Raw genomic sequence first — 25,157 nt, 5'->3', positions numbered from 1 at the left:
GGATTGATTAATCCACACTCAGTTTCTTTGCAGTCCAGCCCTGTCCATCAAATGGTTAACTTGAATGATGGATGGATGGCTGGCTGGTCCAGTTATCTGCTGGGGGCGGCATCCATGGACTCCTTTAGTTATCTGCCCACTTCCATTCTCCTCTTACTGTTTAATTTTTTTAAAAATATTTTGCTATTCTATGTATCTGCCCTCTGCTACGTTTGCTCCACCATCCAGCAGCTGGCAGACAAAGTAAGTTCTCCCCATCTACATGCAGGGTCTCTCAGGATCCATCAGATTACTGACAGCATGTTCACCCTTATCAGGGTGGTTTAGCTGCTGTAGGCACCTTCCAGGGTCATGGTTATTGGACTTCAGAAATCCACTTTCCCCGGAGCCCAGATGATGGTTGTAGTTGTGTCTCTACCGAAGGGGGATCCCTGGTCCTGGGCCCTGAAACCCCCTTGAGGAGCGGAGGAATGGTCATCTCTGGATGGATTTTTTCAAACCTTGGGATCCATTTAAGCTGAACCAGATCCTATTCTGTTTTCGGAATCTCAAATTCAAATTCAGAACTGTTCTGAATTCAAATTCAGTCGGACAACCCAACGGATTCAGACAACGTGCAGGATTTAACATTTCGATTGTTCACAATACACGCACTTACAAGCACCGGGAAGAAGAAGGTGAACTCGGATGCAGGAACTCGGCGCAAGAGCTTTGTAAATCGCGCCGGACTTCATCCTCGTCAGACCGTCCGAATCGGGGATCGCGACAGGACCGGGTAAGTAAATTTGACCCCTTGTGTGTCTCCTGTGGGAGGTCCGGTCACTTCCCGCAGAACTGCCCCCACAGACCCATGTCATCGCCAGAGAATCTCCAGTGGTGAGTGGTGATCAAGGAGGTCCCTAAAGTCCCCCTGTGTCTGATCCTAAGTTTCTATTAGCAGTCACCTCGAATACTAGAAATACGTACGGGTCTGGATGGGCCCTGATAGATTCTGGGTCTGTCACCAATTTTGTTTATTTTGCATTTGTCTCGCCTTTAGGGTTGAAATTGTTTAATCTGGATCTTCTGTTTCTTATTTCGGCAGCGGATTCTGCCCCTTTAAGAGGAAGTAAAGTTTGTTTCAAGACTCCTCCTGTCCATGCAGGTTGACGGCAGATGGGAGTCTTTTGTGTTGAATAATTTATCAATTTTTGTTCTCCTAATATCGTCAGGGGAATAGACAGTGGGCGCTCGCCTGAAGATGCCATGATTATTGCGTATAACCCAGAATGGGCAGCGGGGATCCACGGTACCGGGCGGAGAAGGAGGGTGAGCGCAGAGGCAGGTGGAGGAGGGGGAGGGGCGAGCATAGGGGCGAGCGGAGAAGGGGGAGGAATGGTGAGAACTGGGCCAGGCAGAGGAGGGGGGTGGCGGAGAGGGGGTCGAGCACTGGGCTGGGTGGAGAAGGGGGAGAAATGGTGAGAATTGGGCCAGACGGAGGAGGGGGGGGGGAGGGATGTGCACAGGGAAGGGGTGGAGGGGCGAGCATAGGGGCGGGTGAAGGAGGGGCAAGCACTGGCTAGGGTGGGGAAGGGGGAGGAATGGTGAGCAATGGGCCAGGCAGGGGAGGAGCGGAGGGCGAGCACAGAGGGCGGTGGGGGGGGGGGGGGTGAGCATAGGGGCAGTCGGAGAAGGGAGAGGAATGGTGAGCACTGGGCCAGCTAGAGGAGGGGGGGACGGTGAGCACGGGGGGGGGGGGATATTTACTTACCCGGTCCATTCGTGATCCAGCGGCTCGTTCTCTGCGCTGGATTCGGGTCCAGCCGGGATTTATTAAGGTAGTTCCTCCGCCGTCCACCAGGTGAAAAGCATCGGAACGCGCTGGAGTTCACCGGCTCGGGGCTGAGTGAAGGTAAGTGCAAGTTCCGCAACAGATTTTTTGTTTTAAATGCGGCGGTTTTTCCGAATCCATCTGGTTTTTGTTCGGCCACACCCCCCGATTTCCGTTGCGTGCATGCCAGCGCCGATGCGCCACAATCCGATCGCGTGCACCAAAATCCCGGGGCAATTCAGGGGAAATCGGTGCAAATCGGAAATATTTGGGTAACACGTCGGGAAACCGCGAATCGGGCCCTTAGTAAATGACCACCATTATGTGCATTCATACTGATCCATTCTTTTCCTGTGTAGTTATCTCTCCAGCAGACGTTCTCCATGTTATTCCTTATCTAGAGCGTTGGATCATGGTACGTGCTCCGCTTCCGCAGCTCCGGTTTACCCTGCACTGACACACTGTGCCGAATGTGATTAGGGAAGCTCCGTGCCCCCGGGCAATGTCTTCCTGCTTGTATGTGGTAACATGTGACTTGTCCCTGTTCCGTCTTTATTCATAGGAAAAGGTATTTATGACGCTGGTTTTAGTATCAGTAACATTTTAATTTGCTGGATCTGATGAAGGGTCGTTCCTGATCTGAAGCGCGTCCTACCGCTGTCATTCCACCTATGGAGCCTGTGTCCTTGTGTGAACACAGGCATCATCCTTCAATCCGCTCCCCCCCCCAGCAGCTGCCGGTGGCGCTGGTCTTCCCTGTCGCCTTGCAGGTTCCTGATAGCGGGTTCTCCCGGGACGGTTTTGTCTGCTGCAGGACCACAGGCCGCAGGGACATCACAGGGACAAGTCACCTGCACCTACCCAGTCTGACAGCTGTATGTGATGTGTAACTGCATTTATATGTATATGTATATGTAGCGTCTGCTGGAGTGTGTATAGATGTATATGATGTGGTTGTATATTTATGTGTAGATTATGTATATGATGTCGATGTATATGTACATCCTCTACACTTACAGGCAGCCACCGGCCGGGGCTCCTCTACACTTACAGGCAGGCACCGGCCGGGGCTCCTCTACACTTACAGGCAGGCACCGGCTGGGGCTCCTCTACACTTACAGGCAGGCACCGGCCGGGGCTCCTCTACACTTACAGGCAGCCACCGGCCGGGGCTCCTCTACACTTACAGGCAGCCACCGGCCGGGGCTCCTCTACACTTACAGGCAGGCACCGGCCAGGGCTCCTTTACACTTACAGGCAGGCACCGGCCGGGGCTCCTCTACACTTACAGGCAGATACCGGCCGGGGCTCCACTACACTTACGGGCAGGCACCGGCCGGGGCTCCTCTACACTTACAGGCAGGCACCGGTGATCCAGGCCCACGCACACACTCCAATCATCAGGCTGTAGCCCTGCACACAGCTCTGGAGTATGTCAGTGCATAAGATGTTCCCACAATTGGGGTTACATATATAATAAGTAAGTGAACCCTGTGAAGCATGGACTTACCGTTGGGGGTTGGGCTCGTTGTGCTTATCTCGCTCATGTTTAATCATCCGATAGCGGCCAATACGAATGTCAGGTCTGGAAACCTTCATCCCGTTCAATGTGATCCTAGGAATAGGTGGAAAGAGGATGAGAGCGGCCAGGAGGTATAGAAAATATAGGGTCACCCTGCGTACATCACTGAGACACTATACAGGGAGGAGTCAGGGTGACATGTATGGGAAATATAGGGTCACCCCACACCCTCCAGAGACTATACAGGGAGGAGTCAGGGTGACATGTATGGGAAATATAGGGTCACCCCACACCCTCCAGACACTATACAGGGAGGATTCAGGGTGACATGTATGGGAAATATAGGGTCACCCCACACCCTCCAGACACTATACAGGGAGGAGTCAGGGTGACATGTATGGGAAATATAGGGTCACCCCACACCCTCCAGAGACTATACAGGGAGGAGTCAGGGTGACATGTATGGGAAATATAGGGTCACCCCACACCCTCCAGAGACTATACAGGGAGGAGTCAGGGTGACATGTATGGGAAATATAGGGTCACCCCACACCCTCCAGACACTATACAGGGAGGATTCAGGGTGACATGTATGGGAAATATAGGGTCACCCCACACCCTCCAGACATTATACAGGGAGGAGTCAGGGTGACATGTATGGGAAATATAGGGTCACCCAGAGGTCACACTAACATTTTTCTGGAAGGGTAATAATACTCCTCTCACCATTTTTGAGGAGTATTTTTAGCCGAGGAGGAGTATGGAATTTTCAGTAATACAAATATAAAGTTGTATAAATTGTTAATAGCCAGCCCCAAACCCCCTACCTCCCCACGCTGAGCAGGCCGAGGCTGCCGCCTGTAAATTTATTTGACTTATTTTTCGGGGGTTGAGGGCATAACACTTCTTTTTTTTTACACTGTTTATTTTTTACTAGATAGTCCTTCCCAAAAACATAAGCCTTCTGACCAATGCACTTGAGTTCACTAACTAGCAAGATGTGTTTGGCCGCGATAAAGTTGCTACTTACTGAGCACAAGTGTTTTGGTTCAGAGAGGATTTTTTTCAGTAGAATGAGTCTCAATACAATGTGAAAACATTGGGGTCTTTATTTTATCCCTTACTTGAAATGCCTGGATCATTGTACAAGCACCGTCACCTCCTGTGTCCTCCTCCTCCCCATAGATTGTAAGCTCTTATGGCCATTGTACAAGCACTGTCACCTCCTGTGCCCTCCTCCTCATAGATTGTAAGCTCTTGTGACCATTGTACAAGCACTGTCACCTCCTGTGTCCCCTCCTTCTCATAGATTGTAAGCTCTTGTGACCATTGTACAAGCACTGTTATCTCCTGTGTCCCCTCCTTCTCATAGATTGTAAGCTCTTGTGACCATTGTACAAGCGCTGTCATCTCCTGTGTCCCCTCCTCCTTCTCATAGATTGTAAGCTCTTGTGACCATTGGACAAGCACTGTCATCTCCTGTGTCCCCTCCTCCTTCTCATAGATTGTAAGCTCTTGTGACAAAGCACTGTCACCTCCTGTGTCCCCTCCTCCTCATAGATTGTAAGCTCTTGTGACCATTGGACAAGCGCTGTCATCTCCTGTGTCCCCTCCTCCTTCTCATAGATTGTAAGCTCTTGTGACAAAGCACTGTCACCTCCTGTGTCCCCTCCTCCTCATAGATTGTAAGCTCTTGTGACCATTGGACAAGCGCTGTTATCTCCTGTGTCCCCTCCTCCTTCTCATAGATTGTAAGCTCTTGTGACAAAGCACTGTCACCTCCTGTGTCCCCTCCTCCTCATAGATTGTAAGCTCTTGTGACCATTGAACAAGCACTGTCATCTCCTGTGCCCTCCTCCTCCTCATAGATTGTAAGCTCTTGTGACAAAGCACTGTCACCTCCTGTGTCCCCTCCTCCTCATAGATTGTAAGCTCTTGTGACCATTGTACAAGCACTGTCACCTCCTGTGTCCCCTCCTCCTCATAGATTGTAAGCTCTTGTGACCATTGGACAAGCACTGTCATCTCCTGTGTCCCCTCTTCCTCCTCATAGATTGTAAGCTCTTGTGACCATTGTACAAGCACTGTCACCTCCTGTGTCCCCTCCTCCTCATAGATTGTAAGCTCTTGTGACAAAGCACTGTCACCTCCTGTGTCCCCTCCTCCTCATAGATTGTAAGCTCTTGTGACCATTGTACAAGCACTGTCACCTCCTGTGTCCCCTCCTCCTCATAGATTGTAAGCTCTTGTGACCATTGGACAAGCACTGTCATCTCCTGTGTCCCCTCTTCCTCCTCATAGATTGTAAGCTCTTGTGACCATTGTACAAGCACTGTCACCTCCTGTGTCCCCTCCTCCTCATAGATTGTAAGCTCTTGTGACCATTATACAAGCACTGTCACCTCCTGTGTCCCCTCCTCCTCATAGATTGTAAGCTCTTGTGACCATTATACAAGCACTGTCACCTCCTGTGTCCCCCCTCCCTCCTCATAAAGCTCTTCTGACCATTGGACAAGCACTGTCCCCTCCTGTGCCCCCCTCCTCATAGATTGTAAGCTCTTGTGACCCTTGTACAAGCACTGTCACCTGCTGTGCCCCCCCCTCCTCATAGATTGTAAGCTCTTGTGACCATTGTACAAGCACTGTCCCCTCCTGTGCCCCCCTTCCTCATAGATTGTAAGCTCTTGTGACCCTTGTACAAGCACTGTCCCCTCCTGTGTCTCCTCCTACTCATAGATTGTAAGCTCTTGTAACTATTGTATAAGCACTGTCCCCTCCTGTGCCCCCCTCCTCATAGATTGTAAGCTCTTGTGACCCTTGTACAAGCACTGTCACCTCCTGTGCCCCCCTCCTCATAGATTGTAAGCTCTTGTGACCCTTGTACAAGCACTGTCACCTCCTGTGCCCCCCCTCCTCATAGATTGTAAGCTCTTGTGACCATTGTAAGATCACTGTCCCCTCCTGTGTCCCATGCAGTCCACCCATGCATAGAACCTCAATCATAACTATTTTGTATTGAATACATCTAATGTCAGGCTCAGGTAACCACATTAATTAATTGAACTCCCTGGGAATACAATAGGTCAGTCACACAAACCTGTGAGAGCACCCCAGCAGGCACAGGACCACCACAGCAGGCACAGGACCACCACAGCAGGCACAGGACCCCCACCACAGCAGGCACAGGACCACCACAGATAACAACAAACACCTTTGAAATCAAACGCTCCTCCACTCTCCTAGCTCTCACGTCTGCTAGCGTGCATGTGCAGCTATATCTATTAGAACTAGGGAGACGGGTCAGGAGGGGAGGAGGAGCAGAGACCCCTGTAAAGGTCACATGTCCTGTCCTCCTGCCTGTGCCTTGCCCCGCCCCGTTTTAGTGTAATGTGATTCCCCTGCTGCTCCATATATGTTAAATGACACAGGACACAGCAGCTTGGAGGAGACAGTGACTGGCAGCAGTGAGTGCTCAGGGGGCGTGGCTCCAGCTTCCCTTCTGCGGGGGAGGAGCAGATACATGTGCAGTGTAGTGGTCGGGGTGCACGTGACTGCTCTGTGCGCTCCGCTGTCCGCTCTGCTCCTTACACACTAGCAGGCGGCAGCTGCACATCACTACTGCGGAGAGCCAGCGCTTTTACAAGAAAATCACCAAGCGTATTTATACGCTTGGTGTTTTTTTTTGGAGAGTAAATCCGCCTCTGCATGCGTCATAGATGCTTGTAGAGGCGTTGTTGCGATCTCTGGGGTCACCCCACACCCTCCAGACACTATACAGGGAGGAGTCAGGGTGACATGTATGGGAAATATAGGGTCACCCCACACCCTCCAGACACTATACAGGGAGGAGTCAGGGTGACATGTATGGGAAATATAGGGTCACCCCACACCCTCCAGACACTATACAGGGAGGAGTCAGGGTGACATGTATGGGAAATATAGGGTCACCCCACACCCTCCAGACACTATACAGGGAGGAGTCAGGGTGACATGTATGGGAAATATAGGGTCACCCCACACCCTCCAGACACTATACAGGGAGGAGTCAGGGTGACATGTATGGGAAATATAGGGTCACCCCACACCCTCCAGACACTATACAGGGAGGAGTCAGGGTGACATGTATGGGAAATATAGGGTCACCCCACACCCTCCAGACACTATACAGGGAGGAGTCAGGGTGACATGTATGGGAAATATAGGGTCACCCCACACCCTCCAGAGACTATACAGGGAGGAGTCAGGGTGACATGTATGGGAAATATAGGGTCACCCCACACCCTCCAGACACTATACAGCAGGGGTCTCAAACTCGCGGCCCGCGGGACAATATTTTGCGGCCCCCACCTGGTCGCGCTGCATGGAGAGGGCTCACGGGCTGAGCCCTCTCCATAGCCGGTAAGTCTTTTCTGCATATTGCAGCAAAGGCTTACCGGTAACACCCGCGATCGGTGCTAGCACCGATCGCGGGTGCTTTCACAGCGATGGCTGCCGACAAAGCTGCCGGCAGCCTCAAAAAGATAGCGGCGCATGGGCGCCGCCATCTTACCTGGGATCACCGCTCCCCGTGACGTCATCGGGGGGCGGAGATCCGTCTCCATGGTAGCCTCAGGTCTTCCGAAGACCCGAGGCTATTTCGTTTTAACCCCTTCATTACAATGTGCTGATAGCACATTGTAATGAATGAGGAGGAAAATCTCCATATACTGCCATACTGTAGTATGGCAGTATATGATAGGATCGATCAGACAACCTAGGGTTAAAGTACCCTAGGGAGTCTGAAAAATAGTATAAATAAAAATAAAAAAAAGTTTAAAAAAAAAAAATAATAATAAAAAAACCTAAAATTTCAAATCACCCCCCTTTCCCTAGAACTGACATAAATATAAATAAACAGTAAAAATCATAAACATATCAGGTATCGACGCGTCCGAAAATGCCCGATCTATCAAAATATGATGACAGTTTTTCAGTGCGTTTAACCCCGTTACGGAAAATAGCGCCCAAATTCGAAAATGGCACTTTTTTGCCATTTTGAAAAATATAAAAAAATCTATAAAAAGTGATCAAAAGGTTGTACAGTCCTAAAAATGATATCATTGAACATATTATCAAATTTCACAAAAAATTACAGCACCCACAGCTCCGTACACCAAAGTATGAAAAAGTTATTAGCGCCAGAATTTGGCAAAATAAAAAAAAATATTTTTGTACAGTAGGTTTTAATTTTTGTAAATGTATGAAAACATTATAAAACCTATACAAATTTGGTATCCCCTTAATCGTACCGACCCAAAAAATAAAGTAGACATGTCATTTGGGGCGCTCAGTGAAAGACGTAATATCCAAGCCCACAAGAAAATGGCGCAAATGCATTTTCATTGCATTTGGAATTTTTTTCCCGCTTCCGAGTACATGGCATGGAATATTTAATACCATCATTATGAAGTGCAATTTGTTACGCAGAAAACAATCCATCACACAGCTCTTTACGTGTAAAAATAAAAAAGTTATAGTTTTTTGAAGGTGGGGAGTGAAAAATGGACATGAAAAAACAGGAAAGGGCCCGTAACCGGTTAATCCCCTTCCCTCCGGTACTTGAAGAAGATGAAGTCGCCGCTCTGAACGCACTTGGTGCAGGTCAGAGCGGCGACTTCATCTTCTTCGATGGGAGGGACACGGGGAGGCAAGTACCGGGTGGGGTGGGGGGGGGAAATGGAGTGTCCCTGACTGGGCTCAGTGCGGTAGGAGCTTGGGACCCCTCGGTACACAGGACGCGTTCATAGAGAAAACACGTCTCCCAGCTCGGGGCTTTCCTTGCACTGGGAGACGCCATGACATTTGAATCTGAATAATGATATTTTGTAAGCGCATTTTGGGTGGAAAACTTGATGCGGCCCAGCCTTACCCAGAATCTACCTCCAGCGGCCCCCAGGTAAATTGAGTTTGAGACCCCTGCTATACAGGGAGGAGTCAGGGTGACATGTATGGGAAATATAGGGTCACCCCACACCCTCCAGAGACTATACAGGGAGGAGTCAGGGTGACATGTATGGGAAATATAGGGTCACCCCACACCCTCCAGACACTATACAGGGAGGAGTCAGGGTGACATGTATGGGAAATATAGGGTCACCCCACACCCTCCAGACACTATACAGGGAGGAGTCAGGGTGACATGTATGGGAAATATAGGGTCACCCCACACCCTCCAGACACTATACAGGGAGGAGTCAGGGTGACATGTATGGGAAATATAGGGTCACCCCACACCCTCCAGACATTATACAGGGATGAGTCATGGTGACAGGTATGGGAAGTATAGGGTCACCCTCCGTACCTTGCTGGGACACTACACAGGGAAGAGTCAGGGTGAGACATATGGGAAGTATAGGGTCACCCTACACCCCAGAAACTAAACAGGGAGGAGTCAGGGTCAGATGTATGGAAAGTAAAGGGTCACCCTACACCCCCCAGACACTATAGAGGGAGGAGTCAGAGAGAGACGTATGGCAGGTATATATGGGAAGTATAAGGTACCTGTTGTAGATGTCGTCGTCCTCTCCTCCCCAGCCCCAGTATTCATTGGGGAAACCATTGATCTTCAAGAACTGGACCTTACTCAGACCAGAGACTCCCCCGAAGTATCCAGCGTACGGGAGCCTGCGGGATCAGATGACAGGGAAACCATCAGCAGGAAGCACACGTCTTCCTATGTACTCCCAATCCTGGAGAGGCGGCAGCCAGCACCCAGCTTTCCAGGTATCGGATAACTCCCAATGCTTCAGTGAGGATTCATAGGAGGCAGAATTAAAGGGACGGCCTCCATTATTCTTTAGGTACAAGGTGGCAATTGTTTCTAAGATGTTATGTTTTAATTCCTCCTCGATATCTCTGCTTTCTTTCAATTTTCTGCATGCAGTGACCCATCCATGTCTTGCTCACAGCTGGGAACCTGTTACAATGTATTAGTGTAGAGGATCTCCTGTTAGACACTCCTGATACAGTGTAACAATCTCATCAGCTGTGAGCAGGATTGGCTTCCGTGGTTCCCTTCCCTGTGGATAGAAAATGTAAATACTTGAGACAACCCCTTTAAGAGCTGCCTCTGCCTTTAAGATCCTCCGTCCCTGCAGCCTCCGTGTTTCCAACATATCCTTGTTATTACCGGAAGCCAAATTTATCCATGGCGATAGCAAAGTGGCGCGGCTGCTCGTAGCAGTGGTAGAGGTTGCGGTCGTCCATGGGGATGAGGTCCACGTCGCTGAAGATGAAGCAGTCGTAGTCCGCGTCCTTCAGCGCCTCCAGGAAGCCGATATTAAGGAGCTTGGCGCGGTTAAAGGTCTCCTCCCCGTACTGCAGGAAGAAGAGAAGACGTCTTATAATATGACCGGAACATTATAACATGGAAAGGGGGCACTCAGGGGGGCTTCATCATATAGGGATTGAGGGGAGGGGGCACTCATATAGAGACTGAGGGGAGGTGGCACTCATGATAAAGAGACCGAGCGGAGGGGGCACTCATCATAAAGAGACTGAGGGGAGGGGGCACTCATCATATAGAGACTGAGGGGAGGGGGCACTCATCATATAGAGACTGAGGGGAGGGGGCACTCATCATATAGAGACTGAGGGGAGGGGGCACTCATCATATAGAGACTGAGGGGAGGTGGCACTCATCATATAGAGACTGAAGGGAGGGGGCACTCATCATATAGAGACTGAGGGGAGGTGGCACTCATGATAAAGAGACCGAGCGGAGGGGGCACTCATCATATAGAGACTGAGGGGAGGGGGCACTCATCATATAGAGACTGAGGGGAGGGGGCACTCATCATATAGAGACTGAGGGGAGGGGGCACTCATCATATAGAGACTGAGGGGAGGGGGCACTCATCATATAGAGACTGAAGGGAGGGGGCACTCATCATATAGAGACTGAGGGGAGGTGGCACTCATGATAAAGAGACCGAGCGGAGGGGGCACTCATCATATAGAGACTGAGGGGAGGGGGCACTCATCATATAGAGACTGAGGGGAGGGGGCACTCATCATATAGAGACTGAGGGGAGGGGGCACTCATCATATAGAGACTGAGGGGAGGGGGCACTCATCATATAGAGACTGAGGGGAGGGCGCACTCATCATATAGAGACTGAGGGGAGGGGGCACTCATCATATAGAGACTGAGGGGAGGGGGCACTCATATAGGGACTGAGGGGAGGGGGCACTCATCATATAGAGACTGAGGGGAGGGGGCACTCAACATATAGAGACTGAGGGGAGGGGACACTCATATAGGGACTGAGGGGAGGGGGCACTCATCATATAGAGACTGAGGGGAGGGGGCACTCATCATATAGAGACTGAGGAAGGGGGCACTCATCATATAGAGACTGAGGGGAGGGGGCACTCATCATATAGGGACTGAGGGGAGGGGGCACTCATCATATAGAGACTGAGGGGAGGGGGCACTCATCATATAGAGACTGAGGGGAGGGGGCACTCATCATATAGAGACTGAGAGGAGGGGGCACTCATCATATAGAGACTGAGGAAGGGGGCACTCATCATATAGAGACTGAGGGGAGGGGGCACTCATCATATAGAGACTGAGGGGAGGGGGCACTCATCATATAGAGGCTGAGGGGAGGGGGCACTCATCATATAGAGACTGAGGGGAGGGGGCACTCATCATATAGAGACTGAGGGGAGGGGGCACTCATCATATAGAGACTGAGGGGAGGGGGCACTCATCATATAGGGACTGAGGGGAGGGGGCACTCATCATATAGAGACTGAGGGGAGGGGGCACTCATCATATAGAGACTGAGGGGAGGGGGCACTCATCATATAGAGACTGAGGGGAGGGGGCACTCATCATATAGGGACTGAGGGGAGGGGGCACTCATCTTATAGAGACTGAGGGGAGGGGGCACTCATCATATGGAGACTGAGGGGAGGGGGCACTCATCATATAGAGACTGAGGGGAGGGGGCACTCATCATATAGAGACTGAGGGGAGGGGGCACTCATCATATGGAGACTGAGGGGAGGGGGCACTCATCATATAGAGACTGAGGGGAGGGGGCACTCATCATATAGGGACTGAGGGGAGGGGGCACTCATCATATAGAGACTGAGGGGAGGGGGCACTCATCATATAGAGACTGAGGGGAGGGGGCACTCATCATATAGAGGCTGAGGGGAGGGGGCACTCATCATATAGAGACTGAGGGGAGGGGGCACTCATCATATAGAGACTGAGGGGAGGGGGCACTCATCATATAGAGACTGAGGGGAGGGGGCACTCATCATATAGGGACTGAGGGGAGGGGGCACTCATCATATAGAGACTGAGGGGAGGGGGCACTCATCATATAGAGACTGAGGGGAGGGGGCACTCATCATATAGAGACTGAGGGGAGGGGGCACTCATCATATAGGGACTGAGGGGAGGGGGCACTCATCTTATAGAGACTGAGGGGAGGGGGCACTCATCATATGGAGACTGAGGGGAGGGGGCACTCATCATATAGAGACTGAGGGGAGGGGGCACTCATCATATAGAGACTGAGGGGAGGGGGCACTCATCATATGGAGACTGAGGGGAGGGGGCACTCATCATATAGAGACTGAGGGGAGGGGGCACTCATCATATAGGGACTGAGGGGAGGGGGCACTCATCATATATACGGGCCGGGTGGATGTTTGGATGGAGCAGGTTTGTTGCTGTCTCCGGGGGTGACACATCCTGGAGGTTTTCTTCTCAGTTGTCGTTACAGTAAGATCCTAAAGTCTCTGTTGTCATGGTAACAAGCATCTCCAGAGGGGCGCGGGAAAAGATGGGGGGATTCCGATGCCGAAAGTGATGACTCTTCAGACTAGCAGAATCTGGAAATCAGACGCTACTGATGACATCACAGAAATCCTACACTGCGAGCTACAGCTGAGGGACAGCCCCTGCGCTACAGGAAGGCCGGGGGACAGCCTCTGTGCTACAGGAAGGCCTGGGGACAGCCCAGCGCTACAGGAAGACCGGGGGACAGCCCCTGCGCTACAGGAAGGCCGGGGGACAGCCCCTGCACTGTAGGAAGACCGGGGGACAGCCCCTGCGCTCCAGGAAGGCCGGGGGACAGCCCCTGCACGGTAGGAAGGCCGGGGGACAGCCCGCGCTACAGGAAGGCCGGGGGACAGCCCAGCGCTACAGGAAGGCCGAGGGACAACCCCTGCACTACAGGAAGGCCAGGGGACAACCCCTGCGCTACAGGAAGGCCAGGGGACAACCCTGCGCTACAGGAAGACCGGGGGACAACCCCTGCGTTACAGGAAGACCGGAGGACAGCCCCTCCGCTACAGGAAGGCCTGGCAACAGCCCCTGCGCTACAGGAAGGTCAGGGGGCAGCCCCTGCACTACAGGACAGCCCCTGTGCTACAGGAAGGCCGGAGGATAGCCCCTGCGCTACAGGAAGGCCGGGGGACAGCCCCTGCGCTACAGGAAGGCCGGGGGACAGCCCAGCGCTACAGGAAGACCGGGGGACAGCCCAGCGCTACAGGAAGACCGGGGGACAGCCCCTGCACTACAGGAAGGCCGGGGGACAGCCCCTGCGCTACTGGAACGCCGGGGGACAGCCCAGCGCTACAGGAAGGCCGGGGACAGCCCCACGTTACAGGAAGGCCGGGGGACAGCCCCGCACTATAGGAAGGCCGGGGGACAGCCCCTGCACCATAGGAAGGCCGGGGGACAGCCACTGCACTATAGGAAGGCCGGGGGACAGCCCCTGCACTATAGGAAGGTCGGGGGACAGCCCCTGCATTATAGGAAGACCGGGGGACAGCCCCTGCGCTACAGGAAGGCCGGGGGCAGCCCAGCGCTACAGGAAGGCCGGGGGACAGCCCCTGCGCTACAGGAAGAACGGGCTACAGCCCCTGCGCTACAGGAAGACCGGGGGACAGCCCCTGCACTACAGGAAGACCGGGGGACAGCCCCTGCGCTACAGGAAGGCCGGGGGACAGCCCCTGCACTATAGGAAGGCAGGGGGACAGCCCCTGCGCTACAGGAAGGCCGGGGCACAGCCCCTGCACTATAGGAAGGCCGGGGGACAGCCCCTGCGCTATAGGAAGGCCGGGGGACAGCCCCTGCGCTACAGGAAGACCGGGGGACAGCCCAGCGCTACAGGAAGGCCGGGGGACAACCCCTGCGCTACAGGAAGACCGGGGGACAACCCCTGCGCTACAGGAAGACCGGGGGACAACTCCTCCGCTACAGGAAGGCCTGGCAACAGCCCCTGCGATACAGGAAGGTCAGGGGGCAGCCCCTGCACTACAGGACAGTCCCTGTGCTACAGGAAGGCCGGGGGACAGCCCCTGCGCTACAGGAAGGCCGGGGGACAGCCCTTGTGCTACAGGAAGGCCGGGGGACAGCCCTTGTGCTACAGGAAGGCTGGGGGACAGCCCCTGCCCTAAAAAAAAGGCCGGGGACAGCCCCTGCACTACAGGAAGGCCGGGGACAGCCCCTGCACTACAGGAAGGCCGGGGACAGCCCCTGCACTACAGGAAGGCCGGGGACAGTCCCTGCACTACAGGAAGGCCGGGACAGCCCCTGCACTACAGGAAGGCCGGGGACAGCCCCTGCACTACAGGAAGGCGTGATATCTCACCTGATTAATGATGTAGATGCCGTACTCCACCTTCTGGCGGCGAAGGATGGGGTGCAGGTAGTGCAGCCAGTACTTTAGGTGATGTTCCCGGTGTCGGAATGGAATAATAATGGCCACCCTCTCCTTGGGCTGACAGTCACTAGGTGTGTATCTGCCGCCCTCCGTCACCTCAGGGTTTTCCCGCTGCACCCGCTCCATACTCATCGGGGAACTAAACTCAATCAAGAGGCGTCCAACTGCGAGGAGAGAGAGAAGAAGAGTCTCAGCATCGCCCCTGGCTGGATACGCCGGGACTCCCCTCAATACACTTGAGGCGTCATCCCCTATCAGCATTCATGTAGAACATGTGTACTGTTAATAATATGATATTTTGTAATTGCTAAATGCTGTATATTTATTAGCTGTGTATCCATTTTTCACTGAACTCCTGTAATGCCATTATTACTATGCAATTGCACCGGAAAGGGTATGGGTTGGGGGGAGGGTATCTGTGTTAGAGGGTGGGAAGGTAAAGTGGGAAGTTGTGGTTATGTATAAAATGTTTTTAAAAAACCAATAAAAAAAGATTTGATTCAAAAAAAAGAGTCTCAGCATCCGGGGGAGCAGCTGAACTGTGAATAGAACTGAAGCATCACAGTGAGTACTGACACATATCACATCAGAGAAAACACAAGACCCCAGCCCTGCAAGACAGGGAAGAGTCATCCAGGGTGTAGGAAAAGCTGTGTGACATCTGGCCAGTACCTGTCCCCTGCTGCTGAGCCTCATTACATGCCGTATTATAATATCTCCTGAGCCACCAAATTACACCATTGTCCCTATAAAGCACCCCTCCTGCTGCCCCTCTAATAAACCAACCCTCCAACTGCCCCCCTAAAAAACTACCCCTCCCGCTGCCCCCCTTAAAGACCACCCCTCCCACTCCCCCCCCTTATAAACCAGCCCTCCTGATTCCCCAATTAACCACCCCTCCAAGTGCCTCCCTATAAACCCAACCTCCCTCCTATAGCCAGCACCCCTTATAAACCAGCCGCTCCACCCCCACCCCTATAAATCAGACCTCTCCCCGCCCCCATATAAAACACCCGCCAAGGGGGTTGAAACTTGTTGTGTCCCAATACTTGTCATAGCTGAGGCTTTGTTGTAGTGTATCAGTAAGGCCTCTATAAGGGGGCGCCATCATTGTACCCCCTGAGAATTTACCCAGCGCAGGCGGAGGGTCGGGACAGGGAGGGAGGGGCCTCTCGGTGACCGTCTGGTTGGCGTCTATCTTGGCACTGGCCGTCAGGGTCTCTGCCGCAGAGGTGGCGGCGTAGCTGTGGGCGGTCCCATTGGGTCGGGTAAAGTTGTAGTAGGGGTGGACCCGCGATATGTTCCTGATATTGAAGCGATTAAAGAAATCCAAGCGCTGAGCGTAAACATCGAAGTAGAGGATCATGATAATAACAAAGTGCACCAGGCACAGCAGCAGCACCGCCTTACAGATCCTCTCTAGGGTGACACCCAGCAGCAGTCTGGTCATCTTCTAGGGGGAGGGGGGAGACTGGACAACATGTGCCCCCCACCGGAGGGAGCCCAGCACGGTCCACAAGTGGTCCAAATCCTAGGAGGAAGAGAATAGGATCAGAACATGTTACCCAATCAGCAACCATGTGCACAACATACCCAGGTTATACCGGCTGTATATGTATCACTATATACAGGAGATCCCCAGGTTATACCGGCTGTACATATATCATTATATACAGGAGATCCCCAGGTTATACCGGCTGTACATATATCATTATATACAGGAGATCCCCAGGTTATACTTGCTGTACATATATCATTATATACAGGAGATCCCCAGGTTATACCAGCTGTACATATATCATTATATACAGGAGATCCCCAGGTTATACCGGCTGTACATATATCATTATATAAAGGAGATCCCCAGGTTATACCAGCTGTACATATATCATTATATACAGGAGATCCCCAGGTTATACCAGCTGTACATATATCATTATATACAGGAGATCCCCAGGTTATACCAGCTGTACATATATCATTGTATACAGGAGATCCCCAGGTTATACCGGCTGTACATATATCATTATATACAGGAGATCCCCAGGTTATACCAGCTGTACATATATCATTATATACAGGAGATCCCCAGGTTATACCAGCTGTACACATATCATTATATACAGGAGATCCCCAGGTTATACCGGCTGTACATATATCATTATATACAGGAGATCCCCAGGTTATACCGGCTGTACATATATCATTATATACAGGAGATCCCAGGTTATACCAGCTGTACATATATCATTATATACAGGAGATCCCCAGGTTATACCAGCTGTACATATATCATTATATACAGGAGATCCCCAGGTTATACCGGCTGTACATATATCATTATATACAGGAGATCCCCAGGTTATACCGGCTGTACATATATCATTATATACAGGAGATCCCCAGGTTATACCAGCTGTACATATATCATTATATACAGGAGATCCCCAGGTTATACCAGCTGTACATATATCATTATATACAGGAGATCCCCAGGTTATACCAGCTGTACATATATCATTATATACAGGAGATCCCCAGGTTATACCGGCTGTGCATATATAATTATATACAGGAGATCCCCAGGTTATACCGGCTGTACATATATCATTATATACAGGAGATCCCCAGGTTATACCGGCTGTACATATATCATTATATACAGGAGATCCCCAGGTTATACCAGCTGTACATATATCATTATATACAGGAGATCCCCAGGTTATACCAGCTGTACATATATCATTATATACAGGAGATCCCCAGGTTATACTGGCTGTGCATATATAATTATATACAGGAGATCCCCAGGTTATACCGGCTGTACATATATCATTATATACAGGAGATCCCCAGGTTATACCGGCTGTACATATATCATTATATACAGGAGATCCCCAGGTTATACCAGCTGTACATATATCATTATATACAGGAGATCCCCAGGTTATACCAGCTGTACATATATCATTATATACAGGAGATCCCCAGGTTATACTGGCTGTGCATATATAATTATATACAGGAGATCCCCAGGTTATACCGGCTGTACATATATCATTATATACAGGAGATCCCCAGGTTATACCGGCTGTGCATATATAATTATATACAGGAGATCCCCAGGTTATACCGGCTGTACATATATCATTATATACAGGAGATCCCCAGGTTATACCAGCTGTACATATATCATTATATACAGGAGATCCCCAGGTTATACCAGCTGTACATATATCATTATATACAGGAGATCCCCAGGTTATACCAGCTGTACATATATCATTATATACAGGAGATCCCCAGGTTATACCGGCTGTGCATATATAATTATATACAGGAGATCCCCAGGTTATACCGGCTGTACATATATCATTATATACAGGAGATCCCCAGGTTATACCGGCTGTACATGTAAAACTATATACAGGAGATGCCCAGGTTATACCGGCTGTACATATATCATTATATACAGGAGATCCCCAGGTTATACCGGCTGTACATATATCATTATATACAGGAGATCCCCAGGTTATACCAGCTGTACATATATCATTATATACAGGAGATCCCCAGGTTATACCGGCTGTACATATATTATTATATACAGGAGATCCCCAGGTTATACCAGCTGTACATATATCATTATATACAGGAGATCCCCAGGTTATACCAGCTGTACATATATCATTATATACAGGAGATCCCCAGGTTATACCGGCTGTGCATATATCATTATATACAGGAGATCCGCAGGTTATACCGGCTGTACATATATCATTATATACAGGAGATCCCCAGGTTATACCAGCTGTACATATATCATTATATACAGGAGATCCCCAGGTTATACCGGCTGTACATATATCATTATATACAGGAGATCCCCAGGTTATACCGGCTGTGCATATATCATTTTATACAGGAGATCCCCAGGTTATACCGGCTGTACATATATCATTTTATACAGGAGATCCCCAGGTTATACCGGCTGTACATATATCATTATATACAGGAGATCCCCAGGTTATACCAGCTGTACATACATCATTATTTACAGGAGATCCCCAGGTTATACCAGCTGTACATATATCATTATATACAGGAGATCCCCAGGTTATACCGGCTGTATATATATCATTATATATAGGAGATCCCCAGGTTATACCGGCTGTACATATATCATTATATACAGGAGATCCCCAGGTTATACCGGCTGTACATATATCATTATATACAGGAGATCCCCAGGTTATACCAGCTGTACATATATCATTATATACAGGAGATCCCCAGGTTATACCGGCTGTACATATACCATTATATACAGGAGATCCCTAGGTTATACCGGCTGTACATATATCATTATATACAGGAGATCCCCAGGTTATACCGGCTGTACATATATCATTATATATAGGAGATCCCCAGGTTATACCGGCTGTACATATATCATTACATACAGGAGATCCCCAGGTTATACCGGCTGTACATATATCATTATATACAGGAGATTCCCAGGTTATACCAGCTGTACATATATCATTATATACAGGAGATCCCCAGGTTATACCAGCTGTACATATATCATTATATACAGGAGATCCCAAGGTTATACCGGCTGTACATATATCATTATATACAGGAGATCCCCAGGTTATACCGGCTGTACATATATCATTATATACAGGAGATCCCCAGGTTATACCGGCTGTACATATATCATTTTATACAGGAGATCCCCAGGTTATACCAGCTGTACATATATCATTATATACAGGAGATCCCCAGGTTATACCAGCTGTACATATATCATTATATACAGGAGATCCCCAGGTTATACCAGCTGTACATATACCATTATATACAGGAGATCCCCAGGTTATACCAGCTGTACATATATCATTATATACAGGAGATCCCCAGGTTATACCGGCTGTACATATATCATTATATACAGGAGATCCCCAGGTTATACCGGCTGTACATATATCATTATATACAGGAGATCCCCAGGTTATACCAGCTGTACATAGATCATTATATACAGGAGATCCCCAGGTTATACCGGCTGTACATATATCATTATATACAGGAGATCCCCAGGTTATACCGGCTGTACATACATCATTATATACAGGAGATCCCCAGGTTATACCAGCTGTACATATATCATTATATACATATATAACACATATACAAGGGGCACATACATACACATATACAGGGGGCACATACATACACATATACAGGGGGAACACACACATATACAAGGGGCACATACATACACATATACAGGGGGCACATACATACACATATACAGGGGGAACACACACATATACAAGGGGCACATACATTCATACATACACATATACAGGGGGAACATACACAAATACATGGGGAACATACACATATACAAGGGGCCCATACATACATACACATATACAGGGGGCACATACATACACATATACAAGGGGCACATACATACATACATACATACACATATACAAGGGGCACATACATACATACATACACATATACAGAGGGCACATACATACATACATACATACATACACATATACAGGGGGAACATACACATATGTACATACACATATACAGGCGGCACATACACGTGCATATACAGGGGCCACATACAAACACTTACACAAGGGGCATATACATGCACATATACAGGGGCCACATACATACACAAATACAGGGGCCACATACATACACATATACAGGGGGCACATACACATATACAGGGGGCACATACACATAAACAGGGGCCACATACATACACATATAATGGGGCCACAAAAAATACACATATACAGGGGCCACATAGATACACATATACAGGCGCCACATACATACACATATACAGGGGCCATATACATACACATATATAGGGGGCACCTATACAGGGGGCACATACACATATACAGGGGCCACATAGAAACAAATATAATGGGGCCACATACATACACATATACAGGGGGCACATACATACACATATAATGGGGCCACATACAAACACCTACACAAGGGGCACATACATACACATATACAGGGGGCACATACAGACATACACATATAGAGGGGCCACATACATACACAAATACAGGGGGCACATACACATATAGAGGGGACACATACACATATACAGGGGCCACATAGATACACATATACAGGGGCCACATACATACATACACATATACAGGGGGAACATACACATATGTACATACACATATACAGGCGGCACATACACGTGCATATACAGGGGCCACATACAAACACTTACACAAGGGGCATATACATGCACATATACAGGGGCCACATACATACACAAATACAGGGGCCACATACATACACATATACAGGGGGCACATACACATATACAGGGGGCACATACACATATACAGGGGCCACATACATACACATATAATGGGGCCACAAAAAATACACATATACAGGGGCCACATAGATACACATATACAGGCGCCACATACATACACATATACAGGGGCCATATACATACACATATATAGGGGGCACCTATACAGGGGGCACATACACATATACAGGGGCCACATAGAAACAAATATAATGGGGCCACATACATACACATATACAGGGGGCACATACATACACATATAATGGGGCCACATACAAACACCTACACAAGGGGCACATACATACACATATACAGGGGGCACATACAGACATACACATATAGAGGGGCCACATACATACACAAATACAGGGGGCACATACACATATAGAGGGGACACATACACATATACAGGGGGCACATACACATATACAGGGGCCATATACATACATATATAGGGGCACATACACAGGGGCCATATACATACACATATATAGGGGGCACATACACATATACAGGGGCCATATACATGCACATATACAGGGGGCACATACACATATACAGGGGCCACATAGAAACAAATATAATGGGGCCACATACATACACATATACAGGGGGCACATACATGCACATATACAGGGGCCACATACATACACATATACAGGGGGCACATACATACACATATACAGGGGGCACATACATACACATATACAGGGGCCATATACATACACATATATAGGGGGCACATACACATATACAGGGGCCACATAGAAACATATATAATGGGGCCTCATACATACATATATACAGGGGCCACATACATACACATATACAGGGGCCACATACATATACAGGGGCCACATACATACACATATACAGGGGGCACATACTTATACAGGGGCCACATACATACACATATACAGGGGGCACATAAACATATACGGGGGGCCCATACATACACATATACAGGGGGCCCATACATACACATATACATGGGCCACATACATATACTGGGGGAACATACATACACATATACAGGGGGCACATACATATACATATGCTGGGGGCACATACATACACATATACAGGGGGCCCATACATATACATATGCTGGGGGCTCATACATATATATATACAGGGGGCACATACATATACAGGGGGCACATACATATACATATACAGGGGGCACATACACATACATATACAGGGGGCACATACATATACATATGCTGGGGGCACATACATACACATATACAGGGGGCCCATACATATACATATGCTGGGGGCTCATACATATACATATACAGGGGGCACATACATATACAGGGGGCACATACATATACATATACAGGGGGCACATACACATATACAGGGGGCCCAAACATATACTGGGGGCACATACATACACATATACAGGGGGCACATACACATACATATACAGGGGGCACATACACATGTACAGGGGGCACGTACACATATACAGGGGGCACATACATACACATATACAGGGGGCACATACATACACATATACATGGGGCACATACACATATACAGGGGGCACATACATACACATATACAGGGGGCACATACATACACATATACAGGGGGCACATACACATGTAGAGAGGGCACATACACATATACAGGGGCCACATACAAACACATATACAGGGGCCACATAGATACACATATACAGGGGCCACATACACATATACAGGGGCCACATAGAAACAAATATAATGGGGCCTCATACATACATATATACAGGGGCCACGTACATACACATATACAGGGGCCACATACACATATACTGGGGGAACATACATACACATATACATGGATCACATACACATACATATACAGGGGGCACATACACATATACAGGGGGCCCATACATATACATATACTGGGGGCACATACATACACATATACAGGGGGCACATACACATATACATGGGCCACATACATATACATATACAGGGGGCACATACACATATACAGGGGGCACATACACATATACAAGGGCCACATACATATACAGGGGACACATTCATACACATATACAGGGGCACATGCATACACATATAATGGGGCCACATACATACACATATACAGGCGGCACATACACGTGTACAGGGGGCACATACATATAGAGGGGGCACATACATACACATATAATGGGGCACATACATACACATATACAGGGGGCACATACACATATACATGGGCCACATACATATACATATACAGGGGGCACATACACATATACAGGGGGCCCCATACATATACATATACTGGGGGCACATACATACACATATACAGGGGGCACATACATATACAGGGGACACATTCATACACATATACAGGGGCACATGCATTCACATATAATGGGGCCACATACATACACATATACAGGCGGGACATACACGTGTACAGGGGGCACATACATATACAGGGGGCACATACATACACATATAATGGGGCCACATACATACACATATACAGGGGGCACATACATACACATATAATGGGGACACATACATACACATATACAGGGGGCACATACACATATACAGGGGGCCACATACATGCACATATAATGGGGCCACATACATACACATATACAGGGGGCACATACACATATACAGGGGGCACATACATGCACATATAATGGGGCCACATACATGCACATATACAGGGGGCACATACATGCACATATACAGGGGGCACATACACATATACAGGGGGCCACATACATGCACATATAATGGGGCCACATACATACACATATACAGGGGGCACATACATGCACATATACAGGGGGCACATACACATATACAGGGGGCCACATACATGCACATATAATGGGGCCATGTACAGGGGGCACATACATGCACATATACAGGGGGCACATACATGCACATATACAGGGGGCACATACATGCACATATACAGGGGGCACATACATGCACATATAATGGGGCCACATACATACACATATACAGGGGGCACATCCATGCAGTCAGGGGTCTCCCCGATGCTCACCCGCGGTCTGGCCGTCAGCTGCTCCTCCCTTCTGCGGGCTCCCTCTCCCCGGGGCCCCTTCGGCCTCTTCCCGGGGCCCGGCTCCTCATCTCCCCGGGTGATAAGTCCTCTCTATCGTCCGCGGGGGGAGGGGCGGAGGCCCCCGCGGGTCGGTGCTGCAGAGCCGGGCGTACACCCCAATGATGGATCACCCGAGAGCCCCCCAAATCTCCAGCATCAGCTACGGAAGCCGGAGGAGCAGAGAAGAGGAGGCAGCGCCCGCCCTCCCGCATCCTCCTCCTCCTGCTCTTTGTCTGGTACCCCCCTCCTCTGTCACTGCTGGGACCCCGGGGCCACACCTGCTGCAGCCCCCCAGAGGAGAGGGAGAGACCCCCGAGATACAGCAGCCCCCCAGAGGAGAGGAGGAGACCCCCGACATACAGCAGCCCCCAGAGGAGAGGGAGAGACCCCCGAGATATAGCAGCTCCCAGAGGAGAGGGGGAAACCCCCGACATACAGCAGCCCCTCAGAGAAGAGGGAGACACCCCCGACATACAGCAGCCCCTCACAGGAGAGGGGGAGACCCTTAAGATACAGCAGACCCCCAGCGGAGAGAGGGAGACCCCCGACATACAGCAGCCCCTCAGAGAAGAGGGAGAGACCCCCGACATACAG

At 49.6% G+C, this 25,157-nt stretch overlaps 1 protein-coding gene across 1 annotated transcript in view; it reads right to left on the bottom strand.

The window, feature by feature from the left end:
- Positions 1-24,807, bottom strand: part of B4GALT2 (beta-1,4-galactosyltransferase 2) — a 29,151-nt gene extending 4,344 nt beyond the window's left edge. Inside the window, exons 1-6 of the mRNA XM_072128026.1 lie at positions 24,504-24,807; positions 16,196-16,595; positions 14,993-15,228; positions 10,501-10,688; positions 9,873-9,995; positions 3,321-3,425 (exon numbers count right to left, since the gene is read on the bottom strand). Of these exons, the coding sequence (XP_071984127.1) occupies positions 3,321-3,425; positions 9,873-9,995; positions 10,501-10,688; positions 14,993-15,228; positions 16,196-16,514 (971 nt within the window). The 5' untranslated portion in view covers positions 16,515-16,595; positions 24,504-24,807. The remainder of the gene's footprint in view (positions 1-3,320; positions 3,426-9,872; positions 9,996-10,500; positions 10,689-14,992; positions 15,229-16,195; positions 16,596-24,503) is intronic.
- Positions 24,808-25,157: the final 350 nt, after the last annotated feature.

Source organism: Engystomops pustulosus, chromosome 10 (genome assembly GCF_040894005.1).
Source record: "Engystomops pustulosus chromosome 10, aEngPut4.maternal, whole genome shotgun sequence".
NCBI lineage: Eukaryota > Metazoa > Chordata > Amphibia > Anura > Leptodactylidae > Engystomops > Engystomops pustulosus.
This window is presented reverse-complemented; position numbering and strand designations above follow the sequence as displayed.